This window comes from Macaca mulatta, chromosome 13 (assembly GCF_049350105.2).
Source record: "Macaca mulatta isolate MMU2019108-1 chromosome 13, T2T-MMU8v2.0, whole genome shotgun sequence".
Taxonomy (NCBI): Eukaryota; Metazoa; Chordata; class Mammalia; order Primates; family Cercopithecidae; genus Macaca; species Macaca mulatta.
The window spans coordinates 91,656,180-91,682,297 of NC_133418.1; the positions used below are offsets into that span (position 1 = coordinate 91,656,180).

Sequence of the window (26,118 nt, forward strand, 5' to 3'; positions counted from 1 at the left end):
GAAGGCCTATTTATTTATTTTAGAGACAGGGTCTCACTCTATTGCCCAGGTTGCAGTGCAGTGCATGATCACGGCTCATTGCAGTCTCAAACACCAGGGCACAAGTAATCCTCTCTCCTCAGCCTCTCGAGTAGCTACTTCCAAACACTGATAACACACAGACTGTTTACTGTAAGTAAAATGCTCTTTTAAACCAGTTCTGATTATATTGGCTAACGGTGCCCAAGATGAAACATAAAGCACCTAGAGAAAGGTTCACCTGTTCACAATGGTTCTGATACATGCAACTGTCTAACTGTTGGTTTACTCATCTGTGTCCCTCATTACACTGATGGCTCCTTAATCAGTGATTTCACAGAAATTTATAATTTGGCATGTGTAAATCAAAACACGAAACTGAACTGCTTTCTGAATCTCAAATGTATCCTGCCACATTTCAGTTGAAAAGCTCTGAGTTCCTGACTCCTACTGGGTACACTGCAGGGTCTTATGAATGTTTGTCCACCACAAAATTTCTCAGTTATTTTCATTCTCTGCTAACTGAATGGTGACTAGTGAAGGTTCTTTTAGTTAATTGGGGTCATAAAAATGATCACATGTCCTTAGCAGCAGCATTCAGGTGGCAGAGCTCCACTAAGGTTGTTTTCCTATTTTCCCGAAGTCTCGTAGGCCTTCCCTTTATCTCTTACAAAAGAGGTCTTCAGTACAGGAACCCACATGAATACTGCAAAGCTTAATAAGAACAGGGAAAAGGTACAGATTGTATGTTCTTCCTATTGGCTGCTAGAACTTGCTTGGCCACTGACCCAGTGGTCTTCAATAAAGTCATCCCTTTCCCTACAGCCAGAATCTCCTGAAGCTCTTCTTTTTGACTTGTTGATCTTCCTGTGCAACAGAAATTCTGGCAATTATTGATTTAACCATCTTCCTTTATTAATCCTGAACTCCTGACCCTTCCATCTGCCTCATAATTCAGATTATTTGGCCTGCCCATTGCTGAATAAAAATAAGAAACCAAGCAGGAATTACTCATACTTTCTTAACAATTCTCCTATTCTTGTTACTGTCACTAGTTTTTAGGTATTTCAAGCAAGGTCAATGAACCATTTTCTACTTATATATTTCTCAAAATGATTTTACTCTGTGAAATTCTTTACTTTTTTAAATAAAATCTCTGATATTGTCTATGTTTGTTCTCTAGCTATTGGTAATAGCTTAGATTGACCATCCTTTTTGAATTTTGACCTCCTTTTGGTCCTCAGATCCACTCTTTATCTCCAACCTGCTGCCCAAGAATTACCTCTATCTAAGGAAGAAGGTGGCATGAAGTTCCACTGGCCTGGGGATCAAGCCCAGGGCCTATATCCATCTTATTGATCCCCCTTCTTATTTTATACTATGTCTCAGTGTGGTCCTTTAAAAAAATACTTGCTTTGCAACTTTGCATAGGGAATAACATGCACAAAGTTTTTGCATCAAAAAAGTCACTGATTAACACAAATAATTGTCTCAAAAGTTTGATGACAGGAACTGAAGATGAATTCCTAGACTCTTTTTTTTTTTTTTTCCAGGAAACTGCTAAGAAAGAACAACATGAATATTTGGAACTAGGGAAACATATGCATTCAATTTGGATTGTACTTACTGAGGCATTTCTAAACTATGCTGCTAGTAACTTCGAGCTGAAAGCCAGATTATATTTAAGTTGGGTTTCTTTCATGGGTCCGCGATTCCACAGAAATTCATAATTTGGCATGCGTAAATCAAAACATGAAACTGAACTGCATTCTGAATCTCAAATGTATCCTGCCACATTTCTAAAGAGACTATTAACATGGAATTTCCATACTGTTTGTATATTATCGTTAGTTTTGTGTGGGAAAGAAAATCTTAAACATGCTTCCAACCGAAAATGCCTTACTGAATATAGAAGTATTTTCAGAACATTAGGTAAGGTTTAAAGTGTATGCCTATCACACACTGTTATTCAAACATGTCCATGGTTATTAGCATTGCCATCAATTACATTTTCAGAATTTAAACAAACTCTGAAATCTACACCTCTCTACAGAATGCTGACATGATCAGGGATTAGAGAAAAGTAGGCTACTAATTTCAGGCAGAGTGAAAGATCACAAAACTGCCTCTAGTGACATAGCGAAAAGAGATAATTCAAAACAAGGTGAGTATATATGCCATCACATACAGCTTCTAATAGGAGGTGGTGGGTGATAAAACAGATTCACAGACACTATTCTTTAAACAGTACTAAGACCTACTTCAGAAATGCTTCTTCTCATTTATTTGGATTTACATTTTTCAGACATACTAACTTATTCTGGAAAATAGGAATAAACGTGACAGAAAATGAAGTCAATTTAATAATGATTGATAGTCAATAAAACCCTGTATGTTTGGAGTAGTTACATATTTGAGAGGTGATATCAAACCACAGACACAAATTTAATATATTGAGAGAATGGAGTAGTGCAATTAATGAATCAGATAACTAAATTAGTTCCGTGTGATTGAACTCTAGAAGTTAAATTTATGCAATATGAAATCTTGGTCCATTTTTATTAAGATTTGGTTTTGCCTGTATTTGGCTAAAACAAATTGTGACGAGAAGAATTAGAAAAGAAAATATACTTTTAAGCCAAAAAGCCTATAATAAAAACAAGATTCAGGGTTTGTTTTCCTTTTTTTTTTTTTTGTTTCCATCTCTTGGTATTTTTATATAAATCAAGATTCATTTTGTTAAAAGGTAATAGTCCCAAAGTGGAAATATTCTCACATATATTTATAATTCAAATGTTCCTTCTCTTTTGCTTTAAATCCAAGCACATTTAATTTCTGCATTGGAAAAAACTGAATTTCACCTTATTGCATTAGGATGGCAAATAAATGCATGATCTCAAATGAGGTACATGGTATATTTAAACCTTGGGATTTTAAAAATATCTGTCTTGGGTACACATCAAGTGCAGGAAAGTATATATTTAAATATTGGGATCAGTAAAGGAATTAATTTTTAAAAACCTTGTGGCAAAGGTCCATGTTTTCATTTCTCTGAAACACAGTTGGGTGTGACTGGTAATACAGATATATAATTCCAGTGCCACTATCTTAGAGAATAGACACCATCTTCTACTACAAGAATACCGTTATTTGGGACATGAGAGATGAGATATAATTCATGGCAATTCAGAATTTAAAAAAAATCATACATATTCAGTAATAGTGGGTAAAAAGTAACTCCAATGATTTTTTTATCTATTTGTGCTTTGGGATACACTGCACAGTTCCATAATGGTAGATAAACAAGAAAAAATAATATTTATCAGGTATCAGAAATAAAAAGATATAAAGGTAAAATAAGTGTGAATTTTCAGTGGAAAATATAAACATGGGTTTACTAATACTAGTAAATATAGGAAAGCTTGTGGGGCAAGTCAGGTATAGCTAAAAATGTTGGTATACAGAATCTAGAGAATTTAATTATTTTTAGCTATGGTGTCGAAATGACTCAATGGGCTACCTTGTGAGAGAAATCACTTAATTTCACTTTATTCTTTGTTTTGGCTATAAATGTAACAATAATTGGTATGGTAATGTAGGGAAGAGTAGTGGGAAAAGATCCTGGGTTCAAATCTCAACTTTACCACTCATTAGAGAGCAGCATACTCATTAACTTCTCGGAGCCTCAGTTACTCATGCACAAAATGAATTCAAGAAAAGCTACCTCTGAAGTTGCTGTAAGAATTCAAAGAGATACCAAGATATCTACAGTACTCAACACACTGAAGCAGCTCAGTTAAAGCTGCTGTGATTGTTATTATTAGTACCTGTGTCGTGTTGCCGTGTTTTTATTAGCACCCTGTGTGCACTGTACAGTTTGGAAGATTAAACGTGACAGGACATTGAAAAAATATAAGATCCCCTTCTTCATGATTTTGACCAAATTATTAGTGAGGCTTTTTAGGAAAAGAAAAAGCAATGGTGAGCCAGGCGCAGTGGCTCATGCCTGTAATCCCAGCACTTTGGGAGGCTGAAGTGGGTGGATCATAAGGTCAGGAGTTCAAGACCAGCCTGGCCAAGATGGTGAAACCCCATCTCCATGAAAAGACAAAAATTTGCTGGGACTGGTGGCAGGCACCTGTAATCCCAGCTACTCAGGAAGCTGAGGCAGGAGAATCCCAGCTACTCAGGAAGCTGAGGCAGGAGAACCTGGGAGGAGGGGGTTGCAGTGAGCCGAGATAATGCCACCGCACTCCAACCTGGGTGACAAGCGGGAGACTCTGTCTCAAAAAAAAAAAAAAAAAAGCAATGGTGGGCACTGGATAAAAACAGAGTCAGAAAAGGACAGATAAATATCACCTATGAGACAAAATAAAATATGCCCATAAAAGATGCTACAAAGATAATTCAGAACCCAGTGCCAAGGTTACAGCATGGAAGGAACAGTAAAGTACAGGTGACCTCAGCATGGAAGCACGCAGAGCGACGACACAGCTCTGACTGGTGTGAGTTTCAGGTGACACTATGTTGACAAAGCAACACCTTCCTGCACTTGATGTGGACCCAAGACAGGTATTTTAATATCAAAAATGGACATAGATTATTGACATACAAATCACGTGGCAAAACCACAGACTATCATCTGGAAACACGGCAGAACTGAAGAATCACATAAATAATGACTGGGGAAAAGGAGAGCAAGAAATACCTTGACATGTTTTATTGTCGTCTAGCTGGAATCCATCTGGGCAAGTACAATCATAGGACCCCGCAGTATTAATGCAGTCTCCTCTCTGGCAAACACTCTTGTCCTCCAAGCATTCGTTGATATCTAAAAACCAATTTTAAAAATTTTAAAGACTAAATAAATCACATATCAGAAAAGTAGACATTTCTCTTACATGTAAAGGTGCACTAATTTACATCATTTATAATATATAATTTTAAATATATGACAACTTAAAAACATTTTTTTAAATAAAGCATTTTAAAAGGTGTTTTGCTTTGAACAAGAGATGAAACTTTTTTTTTTTTTTTGAGACAGAGTCTTGCCCTGTCACCCATGCTGGAGTGCAATGGTGCTATCTCGGCTCACTGCAACCTCCACCTCCCGGGTTCAAGTGATTCTCATGCCTCAGCCTCCTCAGTAGCTGAGATTACAGACGCCCACCACCACGCCCAGCTAATTTTTGTATTTTTAGTAGAGATGGGGTTTCACCATGTTGGCCAGTCTGGTCTTGAACTCCTGACCTCAAGTGATCCACCCACCTCAGCCTCCCAAAGTGCTGAGATCACAGGCGTAAGCCACCACACCTGGCCAAGAAATGGAACTTTTAAACATCAAATGAAATTAAATGGAAGAGGAATAGTCAAAATTCTGAAGCAATTAATAATTTACTTGATTATGTTGTTGGTGATGATAAAGACTTAAAATATTTCAAATTAAGTATATCTTGAGCAACACTTGATCTACTTATACAAGCTCCTGTATTATGCATTATAGAAAATATTTAAAAGTTTTCAGCATGGTCTTTGTTCCCAAAGAGAAATGTCTATTCAAAGAAACAAACTATACGGTATTATTAACAATAAAATAAACAAATGATATTGTATTAAACACAAAACATTACATTGTTTTGTAAGTCCAAACCAATTTAACACAAGAATTGTCACAAAATATAATTATCTGACAAAATGATAGCATCGACTTTAGGGGTCATATGCATTTAGACAAAGAGTATCATAAAGTTTAAAATAAAACTTTTGCGTAACAGAAGCATATTTGTAAATTTACTTATAGTAAATTTCACACTAGGGTAGAATATGGGGGAGTCGGAAGAGGAGGGACTTTTGAACAGAAGGAGAACAGCAAGATCAAAAACCTAGTTTAAGTCACTTAAGTCAGCAGCTGTAACAAACAGGTTTGAGGTAGCCTGGATTTTAAAAAACGTTTAAAAATGTTAAAAAATTTCACAGCAAATGCGCAACCCACAGTGGTATATGTAACCAATAATGAGCTTTGACTGTGAGAATGAAAGACAATTAACTACCCCCCTTCACCGCATGAACGCAGGCAGATCTTTCTCGAGGGCTGCTGATTACCATGTTTACCCCTAGTCAAAGCTCATTATTCCTAATGTACTCCATGAGCCCCTCTTCTGTTGTGTCTGTGAGGATTTAAGTTATTAGCAATGAAGAAAGCTAAGGAACAAAACCTTCTTTGTTTTCTCAGAATTTGGCATTTTATGGCGTTTCTTGCAAATAATTACAATTGCTGCCAAAATATGAGCAATTCCAGGAAGAAGTGAATACGGAGACTGTTGCCATCTGTCTAATACGCCCCGCTGTCTGGTTCAAGTACGGTGATACCGAATTTCATTTTTCTCCTAGAATCCAATCAACCAATTAACTGGCTTCTGTCCTATTCATAGGGCAAACCAAAGAGAAATAAGAGTGCCTTATGAATTCTTTCTATCAAATAAAAACAAGTTATTATAATGACTGTTCACCCAGAATTAAAATGCTTCCAGGTACTGACCCTAAAACATAAAACACAGGTGATGTGAATTTGTCTCAACTAAGGCAGGTTCTCAACTTTTTCTTTAATGTGTTTTTCTAACTTTACTGAAGTATAATGTACATAAAATAAATTCATCTGCTTAAGAGTCAGCTCAATGAGTTTTTTTGTTTTTGTTTTTGTTTTTTTGAGACGGAGTCTCGCTCTGTCGCCCAGGCTGGAGTGCAGTGGAGTGATCTCAGCTCACTGCAAGCTCCGCCTCCCGGGTTCACGCCGTTCTCCTGCCTCAGCCTCCCGAGTAGCTGAGACTACAGGCGCCCACCACCACGCCCAGCTAATTTTTTTGTATTTTTAGTAGAGACAGGGTTTCACCGTGTTAGCCAGGATGGTCTCGATCTCCTGACCTCATGATCCGCCCACCTTGGCCTTCCAAAGTGCTGGGATTACAGGCTTGAGCCACTGCGCCCAGCCAGCTCAATGAGTTTTGACAAATGTATACACATCCTTGTGATCACCATCCCAATCAAGGAATAGGCATTTCCATCCCCAACACATTCCCTCTCACTCCTTTTGTGCTTGGGGGCTTCCTCCTCTCGGCATAATAGTTTTGAGATTCACCCACGTTGTTGTGCGTATCAGTAGTTCTCTGTCTTTATTGCTGGGCAGAATTCCATTGGATGAATGCACCATAATTTGTTTACTCATTCACCTTTTGATGAGCATTTTGGGTTGCTTCCATTTGGGCCATTGTGAATAAGGTTTCTATAAACATTTCTAGAATCATAAGTCTTTGTGTGAACATATGCTTTTACCTTTTTTGAGTAAATACCCAGGAAAAGGATGCAGGGGTCATGGAATAGGGTTATATTTAAGTTTTGAACAACTGTTACCTAAAATGGCTGTAGCAATTACATTCCCACAGGAAACGTTTGAGAACTCCGATTGTTCCACATTTACTCTGATAGCTCTACAACTGTTTTAATGGGTGCAAAGCAGACAGTTTTTTTTTTTCTTTTGTTTTGGAGATGGAGTCTCGCTCTGTTGCCAGGCTAGAGTGCAGCGGTGTATCTCGGCTCATTGCAACCTCCGCCTCCGGGGTTCAAGCAATTCTCCTGCCTCAGCCTCACAAGTAGCTGGGACTACAGGCGCCCGCCACCACGCCCAACTAATTTTTGTATTTTTAGTAGAGATGGGGTTTCACCATGTTGGCCAGAACGGTCTCGATCCCTTAACCTCGTGATCCGTCCGCCTCGGCCTCCCAAAGTGCTGGGATTACAGGCGTGAGCCACCATGCCCGGCTCTGTTCATGCTACTTTAAAGTAATTTGATTCTCATTTATTTTCCAAAATCTAAGACAAAAAATGAATGTGAGGGAAAACAGCATTAAGTGTTTATAAATAATTATATACATTAGAAAGCTGAGCATATGTTAGGGTTAGGTTTAGTGTAATTTTTTTTCTTTTGCAAAGCCTTTATCTGTCTTCAAAGCAATAAAAAGGTTGAACATTAAGAGAGCCCAATATGGTACTGTTCCATACCACCACCTGAGGTAGTACGAAAATATCTATTTTTCCCGGAAGTAGAGTAACAGGTTTTAAGGGCAGGAACAGTGAATCACTGTCATCTTTCCACCAAGACTGAGCCTGCTGATGTCACCAACTACTTCCAGCTTGCTAAAAATCCCATGGTTAACTTTTGGTCCTTCTGTTACCTAGCAATCACATTTGACACAATTCATCACTCCCTCCTCCTTGAAACACTTTCTTCTCTTGGATTCTGGGTTTTCTCCTTCGTCGCTTGCCACTTTTCCCTCAATCTCCTTTGCTGGTTCTTACCCATTTCCTCACTTCTGAATGTTGGAGGGCCCGGGATTTCTCTCTCTTTCAGCTATACTCATTCCCAATCAATTTCATGGCCTAGAACTCACCCCTAAATTCCAAATGCAGAGATCCAATTGCCTTTCAGATATCTTCCTTTGAATATTCATCTTGGGCATCGAAAACAGAAAGTGCCCACATGGTGCCCCTCATGTCTCCACACGGCTAGTTCCTCGGGCATCCGCACCTGCTATTCCTCTGAACTCAATGCTCTACCCATAAATGATTAAATGTTATCATCCCAGGGAGGCCTCTACTTGCCTCTTTATTTAAAATCACCACCCTCCCTCAGCACTCCCCATATACCCCACTCTATTTTTTCTGTAAAATGTATTGCCATTTAACAAACTATATATTTTACTTCTTTATCATACATAAATATTTTGAGACAGAGTCTCGCTCTGTTGCCCAGGCTGGAGTGCAATGGCGCGATCTTGGCTCATTGCAACCTCCGCCTCCTGGGTTCAAGCGATTTTTCTGCCTCAGCCTCCTGAGTAGCTGGGACTACAGGCGTGCACCACCATGCCCAGCTAATTTTTATTTTTTTATTTTTATTTTTGTTTTTAGTAGAGACGGGGTTTCACCATGTTGGCTAGGATGGTCTCGATCTCCAGACCTCGTGATCCACCCGCCTCGGAATTCCCAAAGTGCTGGGATTATTGGCGTGAGCCACCACGCCCGGCCATTTATTGTATTTTTTTGTTATCTCCCACACTACAATGTAAGCTACGCAAGGGAAGGAATTTCTGTTTGGTTTATTGCACTATGCCTAGAACAGTGCCCGGCACAAGTTCCACACTAAATAAGTATTTGAACGAATACATAAGTGAATGTATGAATGACTCTGATTTGGAAAGAAATACCAGAAAGAAATACTATCCCACCTTTCCACCTTTTTAAAATTTTGTCCACAAATAAATGACCGAGAACAAAGGGCACAGAGGGAAAGGGAAAGACATCGTAAGTAATGAGTCATCTCAGCTTTGTAAGGGACTGAAGGGAGCAACCTTAGTGAGGAAAAGTTAAGGTAGACACGAGATTAAAGACTGTGCTTGGAGGGAACGAGTCACAGGCTGACTCACCTTTGAAAGCTGAGATGCTCAAGACCCCTAAGAATGAGGACAATTGAGGCACCCTCATTATCACAGAATGAGTGGCTACCAAGCATGCCGGAGTCGGTAGCGCACAGAAGCAGGCACAACACTTGGGATTCTGACGATACGAGGAGGCCAGCAGGATGACAGGACAATACCGTCAGAAAACAAGGTCTTTGCCAGAGCTATTAGGGGAAAATTACACATGTAAACATAAAAGCCAACAAGAAAGATGACTCTTCCTTGCACAGCTGTGAGAGGCATGTGAACAGTCACAACTTAGTTAATTACGGCTAAATATCACTGGGGAGGGTCAGAAACATTGCTAGCTGGGAATTAGCAGGCTGAAGTGCTAACATAGTTTCTAAATTAGTTGGATGGACTCCAGTCCTATTTATAACCCAGCATACTAGGGAAACTAGTCCTGACTTTAAAAGAAAAAGGCCTGATTATATATTCTAAAAGAAGCTTTCTTATGGAACGTAATCATATCTCATATACATGAATAATGAAGAATAAGTTTGCTAAAATTTTTTGTGACTTTTCATGAAATGGATGTTTTTGGAATAAAAACCTTAAACTTCTGTTAAGATGCTTACACATTAAAAGAGGCAAAGCAGAGGAACATGCCCTCCGATGAACATGAGTTACACAAGACTGAATCAGCGCTGCAGTTCCTTCTTGGCTTGGCCAGGAATCAGGACAGAAGAGATGCGGATGGTCAGTTTATGTTTTCAGTGCCCTAGCACAGGGGTCCTCAATCCCTGGGCCATGGACTGGTATAGGTCCGTGGCCTGTTAGGAACCGGGCCGCACTGCAGGAGGTGAGCAGCAAGGAGGGAGCATTACCACCCGAGCTCCACCTCCTGACAGATCAGCAGCTGCATTCGATTCTTACAGGAGGGTGAACCCTCTTGTGAACTGCGCATGTGAGGGATCTAGGTTGCATGCTCCTCATGAGAATCTAACTAATGCCTGACAATCTGAGGTGGGACGGTTTCATCCTGAAGCCACCCCCTCACCCCATCCAGGGAACTGTCTTCCACAAAACTGGTCCCTGGTACCAAAAAAGTTGGGGACCACTGCCCTAGCATACACCTTACCAGTTATTTAGTTCTAGAATAGATTCTTCCATAAATGGCTCCGTCCAACATGACCGACCCTCCCACCCCTGGGATGCCACTACCTTGAATCATTATCATTTACCCACATATTAGAGAGTTCCCAAAACACAACTTTTTCATACATAGTCATATCTTATATTATCACTTATCTGACCTATTTCTCAATAGGGGTGTGTGTGTGTGTATATATATATGTGTGTGTGTGTATATATATATATTATTTTTTTGAGACAGTCTTACTCTGTCACACCCAGGCTGGTACAGTGGTGTTATCTCAGCTCTCTGCAACTTCCGCCTCCCTGGTTCAGGCCACTCTCCTGCCTCAGCCTCCTGAGTAGTTGGGATTATAGGTGCCCATATCACGCCTGGCTAATTTTCTCTTCTTTCTTTTTTTCTTTTTGAGACGGAGTCTCACTCTGTCACCAGGCTGGAGTGCAGTGGTGCGATCTGGGCTCACTGCAAACTCTGCCTCCCGGGTTTAAGCAATTCTCTTGCCTCGGCCTCCTGAGTAGCAGGGACTACAGGTGCGCGCCACCATGCCCGGCTAATATTTGTATTTTTTTCAGTAGAGATGGGGTTTCAGCATGTTTGCCAGGCTGGTCTCTAAGTCCTGACCTCAGGTGATCCGCCCACCTCGGCCTCCCAAAGAGCTGGGCTTACAGGCGTGAGCCACCACGTCCGGCCCCAATAGGTACATTGATTACAACTTTTCATTGGTGTTATTAACTCTTTGAGGAACATGATCACCTTAGGATAAAATCTTAGAAGTTGATTTACTGATTCATTAACAGTATACACTTTAAGGCCTTTAAAACACTGCCAAAATCGCCTTCCCGAGGGTTGGCTCATTTTACACTCGCAGCAGCAGGAGGATATGGGGACTCAGCCACTTGTGACTGCTTGTGCCAAGTTCTCTGGTCAGGAATGCAGATGCTGTAAACGACAATGGATCTTTCCAATCAACTGGACCGGTAGTGAAAAAGGATTTGGGGCTGCTGAAATACGTGTCATGAAACCATTCACCAACAGGCTCATCCACTTCTCTCAAAGGTGGGATTCAGACCCTCCTTCAAAAACTCGGACCCTGCATGGGAGACACAACCCTGCCAACACTCCTATTCTGGTGTCACAACTGACAGGCTCTAAATGCAGCGAAGCCCCAGGTGGGCTGGGGAAAAGCTTGTTACTTAGGCGGACAATGAACACAGAGCAAGGTCACGAGGGACAGACTGGTGGTAAAAGTGAAAAAGAAGTCCACTGGGAGAAGATATTCCCCTCTCCATAAGCAGGCCTGTTTCAGGCATCCAACCACTGCAGAGAGCTTCTTAGCCAAACAAGTAGTGGAAGTGGGTGATAACTGCACGATGCTGGACACGTGGGATATCTTTCAGAAATATTTTATGCAAAAAGCCAAAAACTGAATTGACGTTTGGCTCTGAAAAACCTTCTAATTACCTGGACACTGAAGTTGTATTTACTTATTTGGAACATTTGGAAATTGGTTCTGCATAAATAAGGTGTTGCAGTTCAGAACTATGCACCCATTATAAACCATCTATAGCTGGTAAAGTTAAACTGATTCTTTTATGCCTCTGGCTGGCACAAGTCTAAAAGACAGCTCCAAGCAGTGCAAAGAAAATCTGGACTCTACTCCCTTCTTTGAATTATTTGTGTGACCCCGGGAAGACACTGTGCAGCGACCTAATGTCTTCACTATGAAATCAAGAGATTGGGCTCAAAGGATCAAGGCTGAGAAGATGCCCAGATTTCCCTCCAATCTGGGCATTTTATGATTCTGAAATCAGGAGGAATTCTTACCTTCACAGTGGTCTCCAAGCCCAGACGCTCTGTAACCCTGGTCACACACACACTGAAAAGAGCCCTCAGTGTTCCTGCACTGCCCATGAGCACAGAGATGATGGTGCTGGCATTCATCAATGTCTATGAGCAAGAGAATACAAAGAAATTGTAGAAGTGGTGCTTCAAAAACATTTTCAATCAGTCTCAATTGGATCAGTGTAAATTCTAGAAAGACAATGTTGATACAAGTAATGACCATCATATATTGTCGCTTTTGTAATACTACCTCAGGAGACTTTTTTGCTTATCGAATATACAGAGTATACATGAAGACATGGATATTGTTTCTTTATAAAACAATTGGCCTTATACAGTGTGGATTCTGTTCTTAAATAAGAAATGGTGTTTCCTCTCAAGAAGTCTGGACACTTGTGGTTGACACAGGTGGGATCATAATATCTTCAAGTTCAGGAAGCACATACTAATTGGGAAGTGAAGTATTTCTGTGTGAAATTCAATGAAATGTTTCTTTAAAAAGTCTAAGGTCAACTCCAGCAAATCCAGAATCCTCACTATCACCTATAGGAACAGAACATATTTTGCAAACTTTATCTCTAAGGGGGACATTATTACAGTTTCACTGAGAAGTCTTCTTTAGCGATTTTTTTAAAAGGCAAAAATTTTTCAACACTAAATACAAAAAATTAAGGTTATTAACATTCCACAGCATAAAGCAGCCAGAAATAACGACTTTCTAATTGCTGAAATCCAAGCATATAAAACCTTTAAATTAATTTACATGTTTAAATGGAAATTGCCTTCTGTAGTAAAGAATTACACAGAGAGCAATAATTTTTCTTCCTAATACTAATGCCTAGCCATTGATAGCTAATGCCATAGGTTTTCAAATTTAATTGTCTTCCATCTTGTTTTATTGACTTTCCTAATTTATGTTTAAGTCCCTGGCTTTCTGGCACTATGATGCAATTATCTAGGTAATTTTTAAAAGGTACACTCATTTGATTGAGGGTACATTTTTTCAGATCAGGTGCTTTAAGCTGAAGTTTCAGTAGTTCATGTTACTACACTCTTACCTTCACACTGGTCTTTAGCTGCCGACAGCTGGTACCCCTGCCCACAGGTGCACCTGAAGGAGCCCTCGGTATTTTTGCACTGCCCGTTTACGCATAGATTCCCTTGCTGACATTCATCAATATCTGCAAACACAACAATGGCAATTTTTCTGAAAAAGGGACTACCCAGGAGAATGCAGTGCTCCCTGCAATGCATTCTGGGGTTAGTGTTACAAAAATAATAGTAGTACTTATGTCTGGCACTACACACTTTAGTATGTATCACTCCACCTATGCTGTTGTATCAACCTCAGTATACTGAACTATAGAATAGAAGTAACTACAAATAGACAATAAATCAGTAAACTACTTATAATAATCATACTCCTCTCCGTCAGTGTCTTGGAATACAACATGAAATATTTTAAAGTTGCAAACAGAAGGCAGAACCTGATACAATATAATGGCGCTTAGACAATTTGTAGACCTGTTTAGTTTCATGAAAGAAGTCAGAAGTAGAACTCTACTAGGAATTTGAAAAACAAAACCAAAAACATAAGCAGTTACGGAAGGAAACAGATAATTCTACTTTATCTAGAAGTTGAACTGTAAGGCCAAACGGTTGTATACAGAACTCTGGCTCATTTTCAAAGTAACAAGGAAAGCCAAGAGAAATGGTAGTATTATGATGACCGCTGAATACCAAAGGAGAAAGTGATAAGTGAGGATTTTAAAACATGCTTTGACTGAAGATAAAACCACTAACTGAGAAAGAATATAATTCTTAATAAGTGTCCTAGAAAATGTCATGTATGCAAAGTTATACAACCGAAGTAAAGGACTGGCTTCATCCATAATTTGAACACGTCTGGTAAGAGTAGAGTTTTCCAGATGTTTTTGTTTGGCCATCATATTGGTCTGACCTAAGCAGATAATGCTGTCTTGTCTTGTCTTGTCTTGTCAGTGCAAATACAACCTCAGAATGTTTTGCTGAACAGCTAGCCAACTTGTAAGAGTCTATGATTATTAAAACATGGTAGGTACAACCAATCTTCATCACCTACATGACAGGTTTGTTGTGAAGATTACCGAAGGGAACAGATATAAAACACATAAGCCCTGTACTCACAGTGGGAGAAAGGAGCTCTAATCTAAAAGAAGTAATAGAGTAATAAAAAAAAGGGAGATTTTTAAAAAATCATGTCCTATAGATCAACGTATGACTGTTGTTTTCTTCAAATTTTCTTATTTAAAATGCATCTAAAAGTGTTTGTCAGGAAAACTCAATTAACTATATAGGCCTTTCACTCAAGTATTATTGACAATTACGTGTTTACCCTAAGCAAAGTTTTATTTCTTTTTTTTTTTTTTTGAGATGGAGTCTCACTCTGTCACCAAGCTGGAGTGAGTGCAGTGGCGCTATCTCGGCTCACTGCAACCTCTGCCTCCCGGGTTCAAGCGATTCTCCTGCCTCAGCCTCCTGCCCAGCTCATTTTTGTATTTTTAGTAGAGAGGGAGTTTCACCATTGTTGACCAGGATGGTCTTGATCTCTGGACCTCATGATTCACCCGCCTCATTCTCCCAAAGTGATGGGATTACAGGCGTGAGTCACTGCGCCCAGCTAATTTTTGTATTTTTAGTGGAGACAGGGTTTTGCCATGTTGGCCAGGATGGTCTCGATCTCTTGACCTCGTGATCTGCCTGCCTCAGTCTCCCAAAGTGTTGGGATTACAGGCATTAGCCATCACGCCTGGCCGCAAAGTTTCATTTCTTAACCTCTAATGGGGCATTAACTTTTTAAATTTATCCAGATATAAGCAAGGTATCAGGTTATCCCTTCCTGAAATCGTTGAAATTGCTATTGAAATATTGAAACAGTTTCCTAAAATAGGGCTCACACAAAGTATTAATGTAATCGGAGTTCAAAAATTTCTTATTTTCTTTAATATTTCATAGCAATTACTTTAGTTGATTAAAAACTTTTGTTTTACCAATTGTGTTATTGGTCTCTTTTACTTATAAATAATTCCTGGCTGCCAATATTGCCAATATTGTCCATAGAGAAATTAAACAAGGTAACTTTCATTTTAAAGATTATTTTATACCTTTCAGACACTCTAAGTCGCTTAGCTGTAGGAATGGTTGCCAGCAAAGATCAGCCTACATCACTATTTTCTTTTAGCACATTCTATAAAATACTTGGGATGTCAGTTCACGAACTGAAGACCAACAATAGCTCTTGTAGCTGGCTGGATCTCTCATATAACATCTGACAACATTTTTAGTGCTTTGGACTCTTTTTGACTTTCTCATAGAAGACAACAAATTACGCAGTCCCATGTGAAGATGTCTGCAGCAGAGAGAGACCCTCCATTCCAAGGACTGTCAGGGTATGCCAGACATCTTACATAACTGACTCATTTATGTTGCTAAGAATGTCAGGAGTAATTCATGACAAGTAATGACACATACACTTGGAATAACTTGAGGCAACACAGTGATCTTGAACAAGGTGATCTTTGGGTCTTTAAAATGACCAAAGGGAACAAAGATAGATTAATGCTAGGGATAAAAATATTTTTATTTTCTAATGAGGGATAACATTTCTGAGCCAAAAGAAAGCTTTCTAATAAAATACGCATGCCAGACAAATGTCTTCTTTCTTTTGTGCCAAGAATATCACACACCCCTGACATGTGAATGTACACCTGACATTATGTGATGACCAGAGCCTTTCAACTCTGTGTTCTTCTTCCCAAAAACCCATGACCCCAGTTTAATCATGAGAAAAACATCAGACGGATCCAGAGTGGGGAAAAGCTACAGGATTCTGGCCTATACTCTTTAAGACAGATAAGATCACGAAAACTAGGGAAAGATTCATTAGGGAGACAAGACAAGCAAATGCAATGTAGTATCCTGGACTGGATCCTGGAACAGAAAGAGGACGTGATTGGAAAAACTTATGAAATCCAAATAAAGTCTCGAGTTTAGTGACAAGGCTGGGCATGGTGGCTCATGCTTATAATCCCAGCACTTTGGGAGGCTGAAGTGGGCGGATCACAAGGTCAGGAGACCATCCTGGCTAACATGGTGAAACCCCATCTCTACTAAAAATACAAAAATTAGCCAGGTGTGGTGGCACGTGCCTGTAGTCCCAGCAACCCGGGAGGCTGAAGCAGGAGAATCGCTTGAACCCGGGAGGCAGAGGTTGCAGTGAGCTGAGATTGCGCCATTGCATTCCAGCCTGGGCGACACAGTGAGACTCCATCTCAATAAATAAGGCAGTATATCAGATCCTAGCTCTGACATGTAGAAGCTGTGTGAGCTTTCTCATCTGCTAAAAAAAAAAAAAAAAAAAAAGAAAAAAAAAAAGGAGCGGGGGGAACAATAATGCTTCCTCCTAGAGCTGATATGAGGATTGCATGAAATAATACAGGGACAGAGATCAAGTGGGAAGAATGAGTTAATGCATTCCAGACTGTAATGGGAGTAGAGGGCAAGGTTAAATGCTAAGTGGAAGTAATAGCCCTTTCTCACCTCTAAGCTTTGGCATGTGCTGTTTCCTCTGTCTGCCAAGTTTTACTCCCCTTTGTATTCAATACTTCAAGACCAAGTTCAAATAGCAATACCTTTGTGAAGCTTTCCCAGAAGCACACAAGCAGAGTTAGCCACACACTCTTTGGCTTTAACAAAACTTTGTTTATGCCTCTAATTTAGCAAACACCACCACCACCATGTCATGCTCTGCCCCTGCATTAATTAATTCTCTCTACGTGATCTCTGTCCCTGTATTACTTCATGCAATCCTCATATCAACTCTTACCAGGTACCATTATTGTTCCCTTTTATTTGTAGATGAGAAAAGTAAGGCTTAGTGAAGTAAGATGCCATAACTTATCCAAGCTCACACAGCTTCTATGCATCAGGACTAGGATCTGATATACTGCCTTAAAAAAAACCTAAATACTAGACTTTAATATATAATATAATCCTGGATATTAGATAGCCATTAGTTGTCTTGTCTCCCCAACCAATCTTTCCCAGGCTCAGCTGGGGTGGCAATGGCCGAGAGCAAGACAGTGGTAATGAGTCATTCATTCAACATGTGCCTACTTTGAGCATCCCATTAGAGAGTCCGATTCTCTAATTTTAGGGATGACACAATGTCTGGAAACCTGAGATTATTCTCCCAAGGTCATACCATGAACCACTGGAAGAGCCACATCAGGTAAGCAGTGAAGAAGAAGACGAATATGAAAGGCAGGATAATCTTGAACAAGTACTTGGGTCCAAATCAGCACAGAATCTTCACAGGGCAGTTGTGACATTGATTTGGATCGGTCAGAGAATGCGACTGTGACAACTAAGTTTGGAATATGAAGGAGGAGGACAGATTACAAGAGTTTTTATCAACAAGCAGATGAAAAAAATTAGGCAGATTAGGATGAAAGAAGATAAAATGGCAGGATATGAAAATACACTAGATATAGCAATCAAAGAGAACCATGACTCCTAAGGCTTGAGATCCTCATCCACCACTGATCCAGTGTATGGGGGAAGAAATAATACCTTTCAGATGCTTCTCGTATTTAATTTGGTCTGAGGAGATGCCTGGCTTAAGAAGTCAGTAGGAAACTGTGAATGTGAGCCAAAAGGGAAGGGACCAGGAGCAATGGAGGTGTGCCTACGTTAGATGTTCCACTAGGAGTGGCCAAGATCCACCGTTGCTCTGCTATATTATGGGAGCAAGGCATCAAATTCAGATGCCTGCACGTTCCCTACTGCCAGCGGAAGAGGCCCCAATTCTTACAGGATACCAGGGTGCCTACCATAGTGAGAAATTAATTATCACCCTAGATCCTTCACTTACATCAAGACACTTAAGAAGAACATTTTTACTTATTTTCTCTTTTGCCCTTTGCTAGAACACACTTTTAGATGTAAAAGTAAGCAGAAAAGAAAAAAATCCACAGATTTGACCATAAGAAAAAAATTTTTAAAAATCTTAAAAAGAAAAACTAGGGAAGACTTAGAGAAATTACAAGAGTGTACCACCAAAAATGTATATGTAATGTACATACATTTATTATTATTATTATTATTATCATTGAGACTCTATTTTGAATCTTGCTCTGTCACTCAGGATGGAGTGCAGTGGCATGATCTCAGCTCACTGCAACCTCTGCCTCTTGGGTTCATGTGATTCTTGTGCCTCAGTCTCCTGAGTAGGTGGGATTACAGGCGCATGCCACCAAGCCCGGCTAATTTTTGTATTTTTAGTAGAGACAGGGTTTCGCCATGTTGGCCAAGCTGGTCTCGAACTCCTGACTTCAGGTGATCCACCTGCCTTGGGCCTCCCAAAGTGCTATGCCCGGCCATGTGTACATACATTTATATATGTATTACATATAAAAAGAATTCATATACATTGATTCAAAAAATAAAAAGCCTGACAAATGAGAAATGATATTAATGGAAATTTTAAAAAGAAATATAAATGTTAAATAAGTATATAAAATAAATGTTTAAAAATTAGAAGTGTTCAGAGAATTGCTAAAGGGAATGAGCATATAAAACAAATATTAAACCTTTTTAGAATTAAAATAAATATATATTTGAAATGAGAATGTTCTCCTGTAAAAACAGTAAAAAGACCATGATACAATATATGTATCAAAATATCACTCTGTACCCTATAAATATGTATAATATGGACAATTATTATATGCCAATTAAAAAAACAAAAACAAAACCAAATAGTAAAAAAATTCAGAACATTTTTGCTGGGCGTGGTGGCTCACGCCTGTAATCCCAGCACTTTGGGAGGCTGACGCAGGCAGATCACAAGGTCAGGAGTTCGAGACCAGCATGGACAATATGGTGAAACCTTGTCTCTACTAAAAATACAAAAATTAGCCAGGCATGATGGCGGGAGCCTGTAGTCCCAGCTACTCGGGAGGCTGAGGCAGGAGAATCGCTTGAACCTGGGAGGTGGAGGCTGCAGTGAGCCGAGATTGCACCACTGCACTCTAGCCTGGGTGACAGAGTGAGACTCTGTATAAAAAAAAAAAAAAAAAAAAGAACATTTTACCCAATAACTCCACTTTTATGAATAAGGAAATAATTCTAAAGTTCAGACAAAAGTTTATTTTTAAAAGAGACCTGGCCGGGTGCAGTGGCTCACGCCTGTAATCTCAGCAATTTGGGAGGCCGAGGTGGGCAGATCACCCAAGGTCAGGTATTCAAGACCAGCCTACCTAACATGGTGAAATCCCGTCTCTACTAAAAACATAAAAATTAGCTGAGCATGGTGGGAGGCACCTGTAATCCCAGCTACTCAGGAGGCTGAGGCAGGAGAATTGCTAGAACTCAGGAGGCAGAGATTGCAGTGAGTCGAGATAGCGCCACAGCACTCCAGCCTGGCAGGGAGAGCAAGACTGCGTCTCAAAAAAACACCAAAAACAAAGAAACAAACAAACAAACAAAAATTAGTCAGGCGTGGTGGTGGGTGCCTGTAATCCCAGCTACTCGGGAGGCTGAGGCAGGAGAATCACTTGAACTTGGGAGGTGGAGGTTGCAGTGAGCCGAGATCGTACCACTGCACTCCAGCCTGGGCAACAGAGTGAGACTTCAGCTCAAAAAAAAAAAAAAGAGAGAGAGAGACCTGTACCAGTTTTGCTCACTAATAAGAAGTTGAAAATTGTGATATGGCAATATACTAGAATATTGTACAGCCTCTAAAAATAACATTTGAAAAAAAGTTATGAATGGAATGTAAAATGCTTATGGGAGATATACTATTAAGTGGTAAAAAGCAAGATATAAAATTCTACACAGAACATCTTTTTTTTACAATATCCATGAAATATGAATATTCATTAATGAGATTATGTGAGATTCTTACTTCTTCTCTCTCTGTATCTGCTAAATTTTCTAAAATGAGTGTATACTGGTTTCTTTAATATCAACTTTATTCAGAAATAATTCACATGCTATACAATTCTATTTAAAATGTACAATTCAACGGTTTTTAATATATTCACAGAGTTGTGCAACTGTGTGTATTGCTTTTATGGTGAGAAAAAAAATTTAGATGAACAGATCTGTGGCTTACAGACACTCAGCAAAAATACATCGTTTCCCTTCATGTAAATAGATATGCTCTGTATTTAACCACAGCCAGGAGCCACTTTCAGCCAAGCCAACCAATATGTGCTCTGAGTCGCTCGGTCAAAATAAACACAGGTAGCAGGGTTCCTTTTTCTAAGGCGAATTGCGCTCATCTATCTTTAAATGATGTTTAAATAAAAATGGGAAACTTGATGGCAGTATTTACCTTTACAGTGCTTGTGGTCCGGAGTCCGGGTATAGCCTTTGTGGCATGAACACATGTAGGAGCCTTCAAGGTTGGAACAATCACCATTTGTGCAGACGTTTGGTTCCAGGCACTCGTCCACATCTTGAAGAATGTTGCGTAATGGAAAGAACAAAAAAAGAAGAAAAAGAAAACATGGATAAAGTTAGATTTGGTTAGAAATGGAAACAGTAGACCTTCAGAAGACCAGGCAGATTCTTAAAGATAAACTTTCAAATTAGCCCACAGGAGAAAAAGCAGCTTGTTGTGAGCTAAATGGATGACGGTTCTATACTTTAACTTACCTTCTGAAAGTAACTCAGAACCAAATATGCTCTATGAGTAAATTCAAGAAGTAAAGATGGCTTGTTGTAGGGGGGAGGAAGGAAGAGAGGGGAGATTTAGCGTAACGTCTCTACAAGAAAGAATTTTCCAAAGAACCAAAGACGGGTTGAGGTCTATTTTGGAAACTGATGAATTCAGTAGGATGGGAGAGTTCACAAAAGCAAAAGATATGACTCATGACCCAGAGAAATCACAGGGAAGTTTTAACAGAAAGGTAAAAAAGAGTCTAATAAAAAGCTCTAAAATGGCAGTGAATTCATATGATAAAAACCAAGTAAGCTAAGGGACAAATACAAGCCTACTGGGCAGTCTGAAGGTAGGGTATAGGCTGAAGAGGTAGATAATAATAGCACCTAATCTTTATCAAGCACTTGCTACATGTGGGCATTAAAAGCTTTACATACACCATCTCATTTAACTCGAACAAAATCCGTATGGGCCAACTATTTTATGGAGGAAGGAACTGAAGCTTAGAGAAGTTCAGTAACCAGCCCGAGACCACATAGAAAAGGGTGATTCTAAGATTTGAACCCAAGCCTATCCTTTTAACCTGACTGTAAGTTTCTGTCACAGGCAAAGTTAAATCTAGTGATAGAAACAGTTAAAGAAAGAGAGAATGCATGAGTTGGGGTTTGTTTTTATTATTTGCTAACACAGCATTTATATTGAAAATCATCTAAAATTTATTTCATTAAAAAATATTAAGTTCCTACTATATATAACTATTTTTCAAAAATAAATATGTAAGTTCTGTGCTCCATTTGAATGGGCCTGGGTAGGTCCACTGTATGCCACAGTGACAGACACTAGGGAGGTATCAACAAGCAAAAACTTAAAGAGGAAGAACTTAAATCACAAAATGCTAAAACTATACATACAACGTCACAATTTAGGCTTAATCTTATAGGGGTCTATAACATAATCAAAGCATCTTAAACATAAGGCAGGCAAACGAGGAGGAAAAGACATGTGACAGCATCCGTTTCACTTTTCAGTGCTCACTACACCACGAAAGCAGTAAAGTTTTCTACCCTCTTCAGGCAGTCACAACAAGCACACTGACAATACAAACCTAATCTTCAGCAATCCAGAGTCTAGAGTGCATGCATTTGCATTGCATTAAGACTGGATTCTTTCTTACAATGGAATGCAGAAATGGAGTTGTACTAAAACACGGCAAACATATCTGTGAGTGTGCACCTGGGTGTGTTCCCGGCGCATATTGAGAAGAGCCAAGGAAATGGTACCGCCTAGGTGCTCTGTGCTGCTTTCACAAAATATCACTAATTATGGTGAACTGACTCTAGTCCACGACAACAAAAATAGCACTTCCAGACTGACTCATTAACCACCCTTTCCTTGGTTGTGGGAATCCACTTCTGTAAACACTGAAGGCAAACAACTTGAAAGAAGCAGCCAAGCATTGGAGCCAAAGTAAATAATGGGAATGAGCCTAGACACCAGGCATAGCGATTCCAGACAGCAACAGGAAAATGTCATGTTTAGTATCTGGTTTTGTTTCAAAAATGTTAGCAAGTTCAGAAATGTATGGATTGCTCTCTTTAATTATTCATGCACCAGGGAAAGTGATTTATAAGGCTGTAGAATGTAACAGCAAAATCAATTTCTAAGACCATACTTTCTCTAGGTGAAGTAAATCAACAGACAGTGCAGATTACCATTTAGGAGACACTTACAAAACTTCTATTTTTCTAGGCTACTCATGATTAATGATGAAGCAGAATGCCTTGAAATATCTAGGGTAGCCTGATGTGTTTATTCTTTCTTTTACTTATTATAGACATAATTGCATGGAACCAGAATTCTGTCAAGCCAATCACCGTAGATAGAACAGTTTGAATGGAAAGTACATGACCTTAATGAAACTATGCTCCTGAAAAAACAGCAAGACAGTAAAATATCACTGAAGAATCTCTACAAAGAAGGAAGGTCTCCAGAGAGCAGCCACACATAAAACCACTTGGAGGACGCAAATGGTGTAAAATTAATTCAGCATTGTGTCGTTAGCCCAGATTTCTCTCCTAAACTGCAGAACCATGCATCCAGCTGGTCAGTGTACTGGACATCACCTTGATGTCCTCCAGGTACCTCTGAGTCTTTATGGCCAAAACTGACCCCTCCCCTGTCTTTTCTTTATGTTATTTTCCATACCAATATCTAGTACCATTATCTACTCAAATGCCCAAGTCAGAAACCTGGGAGTTATACCTTCTAGAGTCCTTACTTTTGCTCTCCCTCTTTCCTCTCATTGTTTATTGCCCAGGAATACCAATCTGCCTTTCAAATCTCTCTCAAATCACCTACTTTCATTCTTTCTCACCTGAGTTACTGCCATAGTCTTTTCATTTGTTTTTCTAAGACTTGGCTTCTCTCATCCATTATTCAGCTTGCAGACAGAATAAACCTTTTTCTAAAATACAAATCTGATAAATGGTGTTGGCTCCTCTACTTTAAAAACCTTCAATGGCTTTCAGTGTTCTTCAGTTTAGTCAAGGACACAAACTTGTGGGGCCCTGGGTGTAATGACAGCAGAAGGCTTGGCCCCCACCGTTCTAGCCTCCAACCCTTGGAAGATCTCCCATCAATGCCATAAGAAGTGCTATGCTTTGAAAAGGGTTTGTCGCTGCTAAAACTCATGTTGAGGCTTGGTTGTCAAGGTGGCGGCATAGGGAAGTGGTGCTTTTAAGGGGTGATTAGTTCATTAAGATAGATGAATGTCTTTCTCTCAAGACCGGGTTAGTTCTCGTGGGAATGAAATCGTTCCCAAGAGAGTGGATTGTTATAAAGTGAGGTTGCCTCTGTGTTTTGCTCTCTTTGCATGCGCTTGCTTCACCTCCCAGTTTTCGAGCATATGAAGACGCAGTATAAGGCCCTCACCAGAAGTGGCCAACCGATCTTGAATTTGCCAGTCTCCAGAACCATGGGCTAAATAAATAAACCTCTCTTCTTCATAAGTGACCTAGTCTCAAGGTGTTCTGTTACAGCAACACAAAACGGGTTATGAAGGAAGCGAGTGGTCCTTACCCATCCCGCCACCCACCCCATGGTTGTCCTATCCCGGCAGCAGAGGGAGGTGACTATGCCTCTGGTTTTCATGGTGGAGCTCAAAATTTGTCTTACTCTAAGATACGGTCTTACAGAATATTCATATTACCCAAATTCTTCCAGCGCATATACATGAGTTCAATAGGCCTTTGTGCTTTATCTGTTAGGAAACATCATAAAAACCGGTGTTGATAGAAAAATTGGTTCTAGCCAGGTGTGGTGGCTCTTGCCTGTAATCCTAGAAACTCAGGAGGCTGAGATGGGAGGACTGCTTGAGGACAAGAGTTTGAGACCAGTCTGGCCACTACAGCAAGCCCCTATCTCCACACCCAAAATCTTTTTTTTTTTTTTTGAGATGGAGTCTCGCTGTGTCACCCAGGCTGGAGTGCAGTGGCACCATCTCGGCTCGCTGCAAGCTCCACCTCCCGTGTTCACGCCATTCTCCTGCTTCAGCCTCCTGAGTAGCTGCGACTACAGGTGCCCACTACCACATCTGGCTAATTTTTTGTATTTTTACTAGAGAGGAGGTTTCACCGTGTTAGCTGGATGGTCTTGATCTCCTGACCTTGTGATCCGCCGGCCTCGGCCTCCCAAAGTGCTGGGATTACAGGTGTGAGTCACCGGGCCCAGCCTCCAGCTTCTTTTCTTTCGGGGGGAAATGATAACATTACTCTCTCCGCATCCTCTGGTAACTGTCAATTCTCCACAATTTCACAGAGATGACTCCCAGCTGGCCAGTAATCCCACCTGGCTCATCGTCTCATTGCCTTGGGGTGTAATTCATCTAGGTGAAGAAACTTTTAAAAATTTCCCTTCCTAATATCCTGGGAACATACCAGACTGTCTCAAGCCCCTCCCTGGTGGGCATAACCCACCATGTACAGAGGGTATTCAGATGTCACCCAGTCATGTTCTCCCCAGCCTGTGCTCACTTACATTTCATGTAGCAGCTGCTTGGGGTTGGCTAGAATTTGTCCCAGAGCAATAATTTACCTGTATTACTTTCTGTACTTTCAAAGAGATGAATATGTCAACATAGCCAATTATTTCTCTAAGGCTATCCAAACTCAAGTTTGTTCCTTAATCACCAATACAGGCTTCAGAGAGTGAGAACCACTTGAGATAGGGATAAAGCATCTTATTCTAGCACTATAGCTACATGAAAACACAGGATTACCCCCACCCCAAATGTGTCCATTACTCCAGCGATTCCTCAACTATTCTTCACACATAATCTTTTATACTAAAGAAGATGGGAGAACATATTTGGCAGAAAAGCAAGCACGGCAAAATGAGAGACAGACGTTGGTCCGGTCAGTGTGATGAAACCACCTCAACTGCACTTGAGGTACAGGAGATCCTCAGAATCTCACACCCCCTCTGTCAATTTTGATGAAGTTAAAATATGTGGTAGTAGCAGCAGAGCTGCTGACAAACATTTGTTACATAATCCTCAAAGAATCATCACTGCTTTTCAGAACTGGAGAAGAACCAATGAATGCTGTGTACATCCTACATAAAGAGCCAAGGATGATCTCAGAAAAATTCAATCACTAATCCCACCATATTATTGGCTCCCTACCTCACCTTTCCAAAGGAACATTTTATCTTTCAGCAGAACTCAACTGCCACTACGTATGGTGCAGACTTGCCATCTCAAACTCTAGAATCCCCGAGCCATTGTTATTGCTGCTTGCAAGGGATGATTCCAGCCCATGTGGCTTTCTCCTTTCTATGCTCTTTTATCTTCCTTATTGTCTTTGTTATATTGTTTTGTTCTTTAGTTTTCTTATGTGTACACGAAGGGCACATGAGACATTGTACAGAACAAAACACTGGATTTAGAG

At 40.0% G+C, this 26,118-nt stretch overlaps 1 protein-coding gene across 27 annotated transcripts in view; it reads right to left on the reverse strand.

Annotated features, from left to right (window-relative positions):
* Window positions 1–26,118, reverse strand: part of LTBP1 (latent transforming growth factor beta binding protein 1) — a 445,556-nt gene that overhangs the window by 87,866 nt on the left and 331,572 nt on the right. For all 27 annotated transcript variants that reach the window (XM_077959737.1, XM_077959738.1, XM_077959736.1 and 24 more), the window contains 4 exons: window positions 20,843–20,965; window positions 13,524–13,646; window positions 12,448–12,570; window positions 4,727–4,849 (listed from right to left, as the gene is read on the reverse strand). In XM_077959737.1, the coding sequence (XP_077815863.1) occupies window positions 4,727–4,849; window positions 12,448–12,570; window positions 13,524–13,646; window positions 20,843–20,965 (492 nt within the window). The remainder of the gene's footprint in view (window positions 1–4,726; window positions 4,850–12,447; window positions 12,571–13,523; window positions 13,647–20,842; window positions 20,966–26,118) is intronic.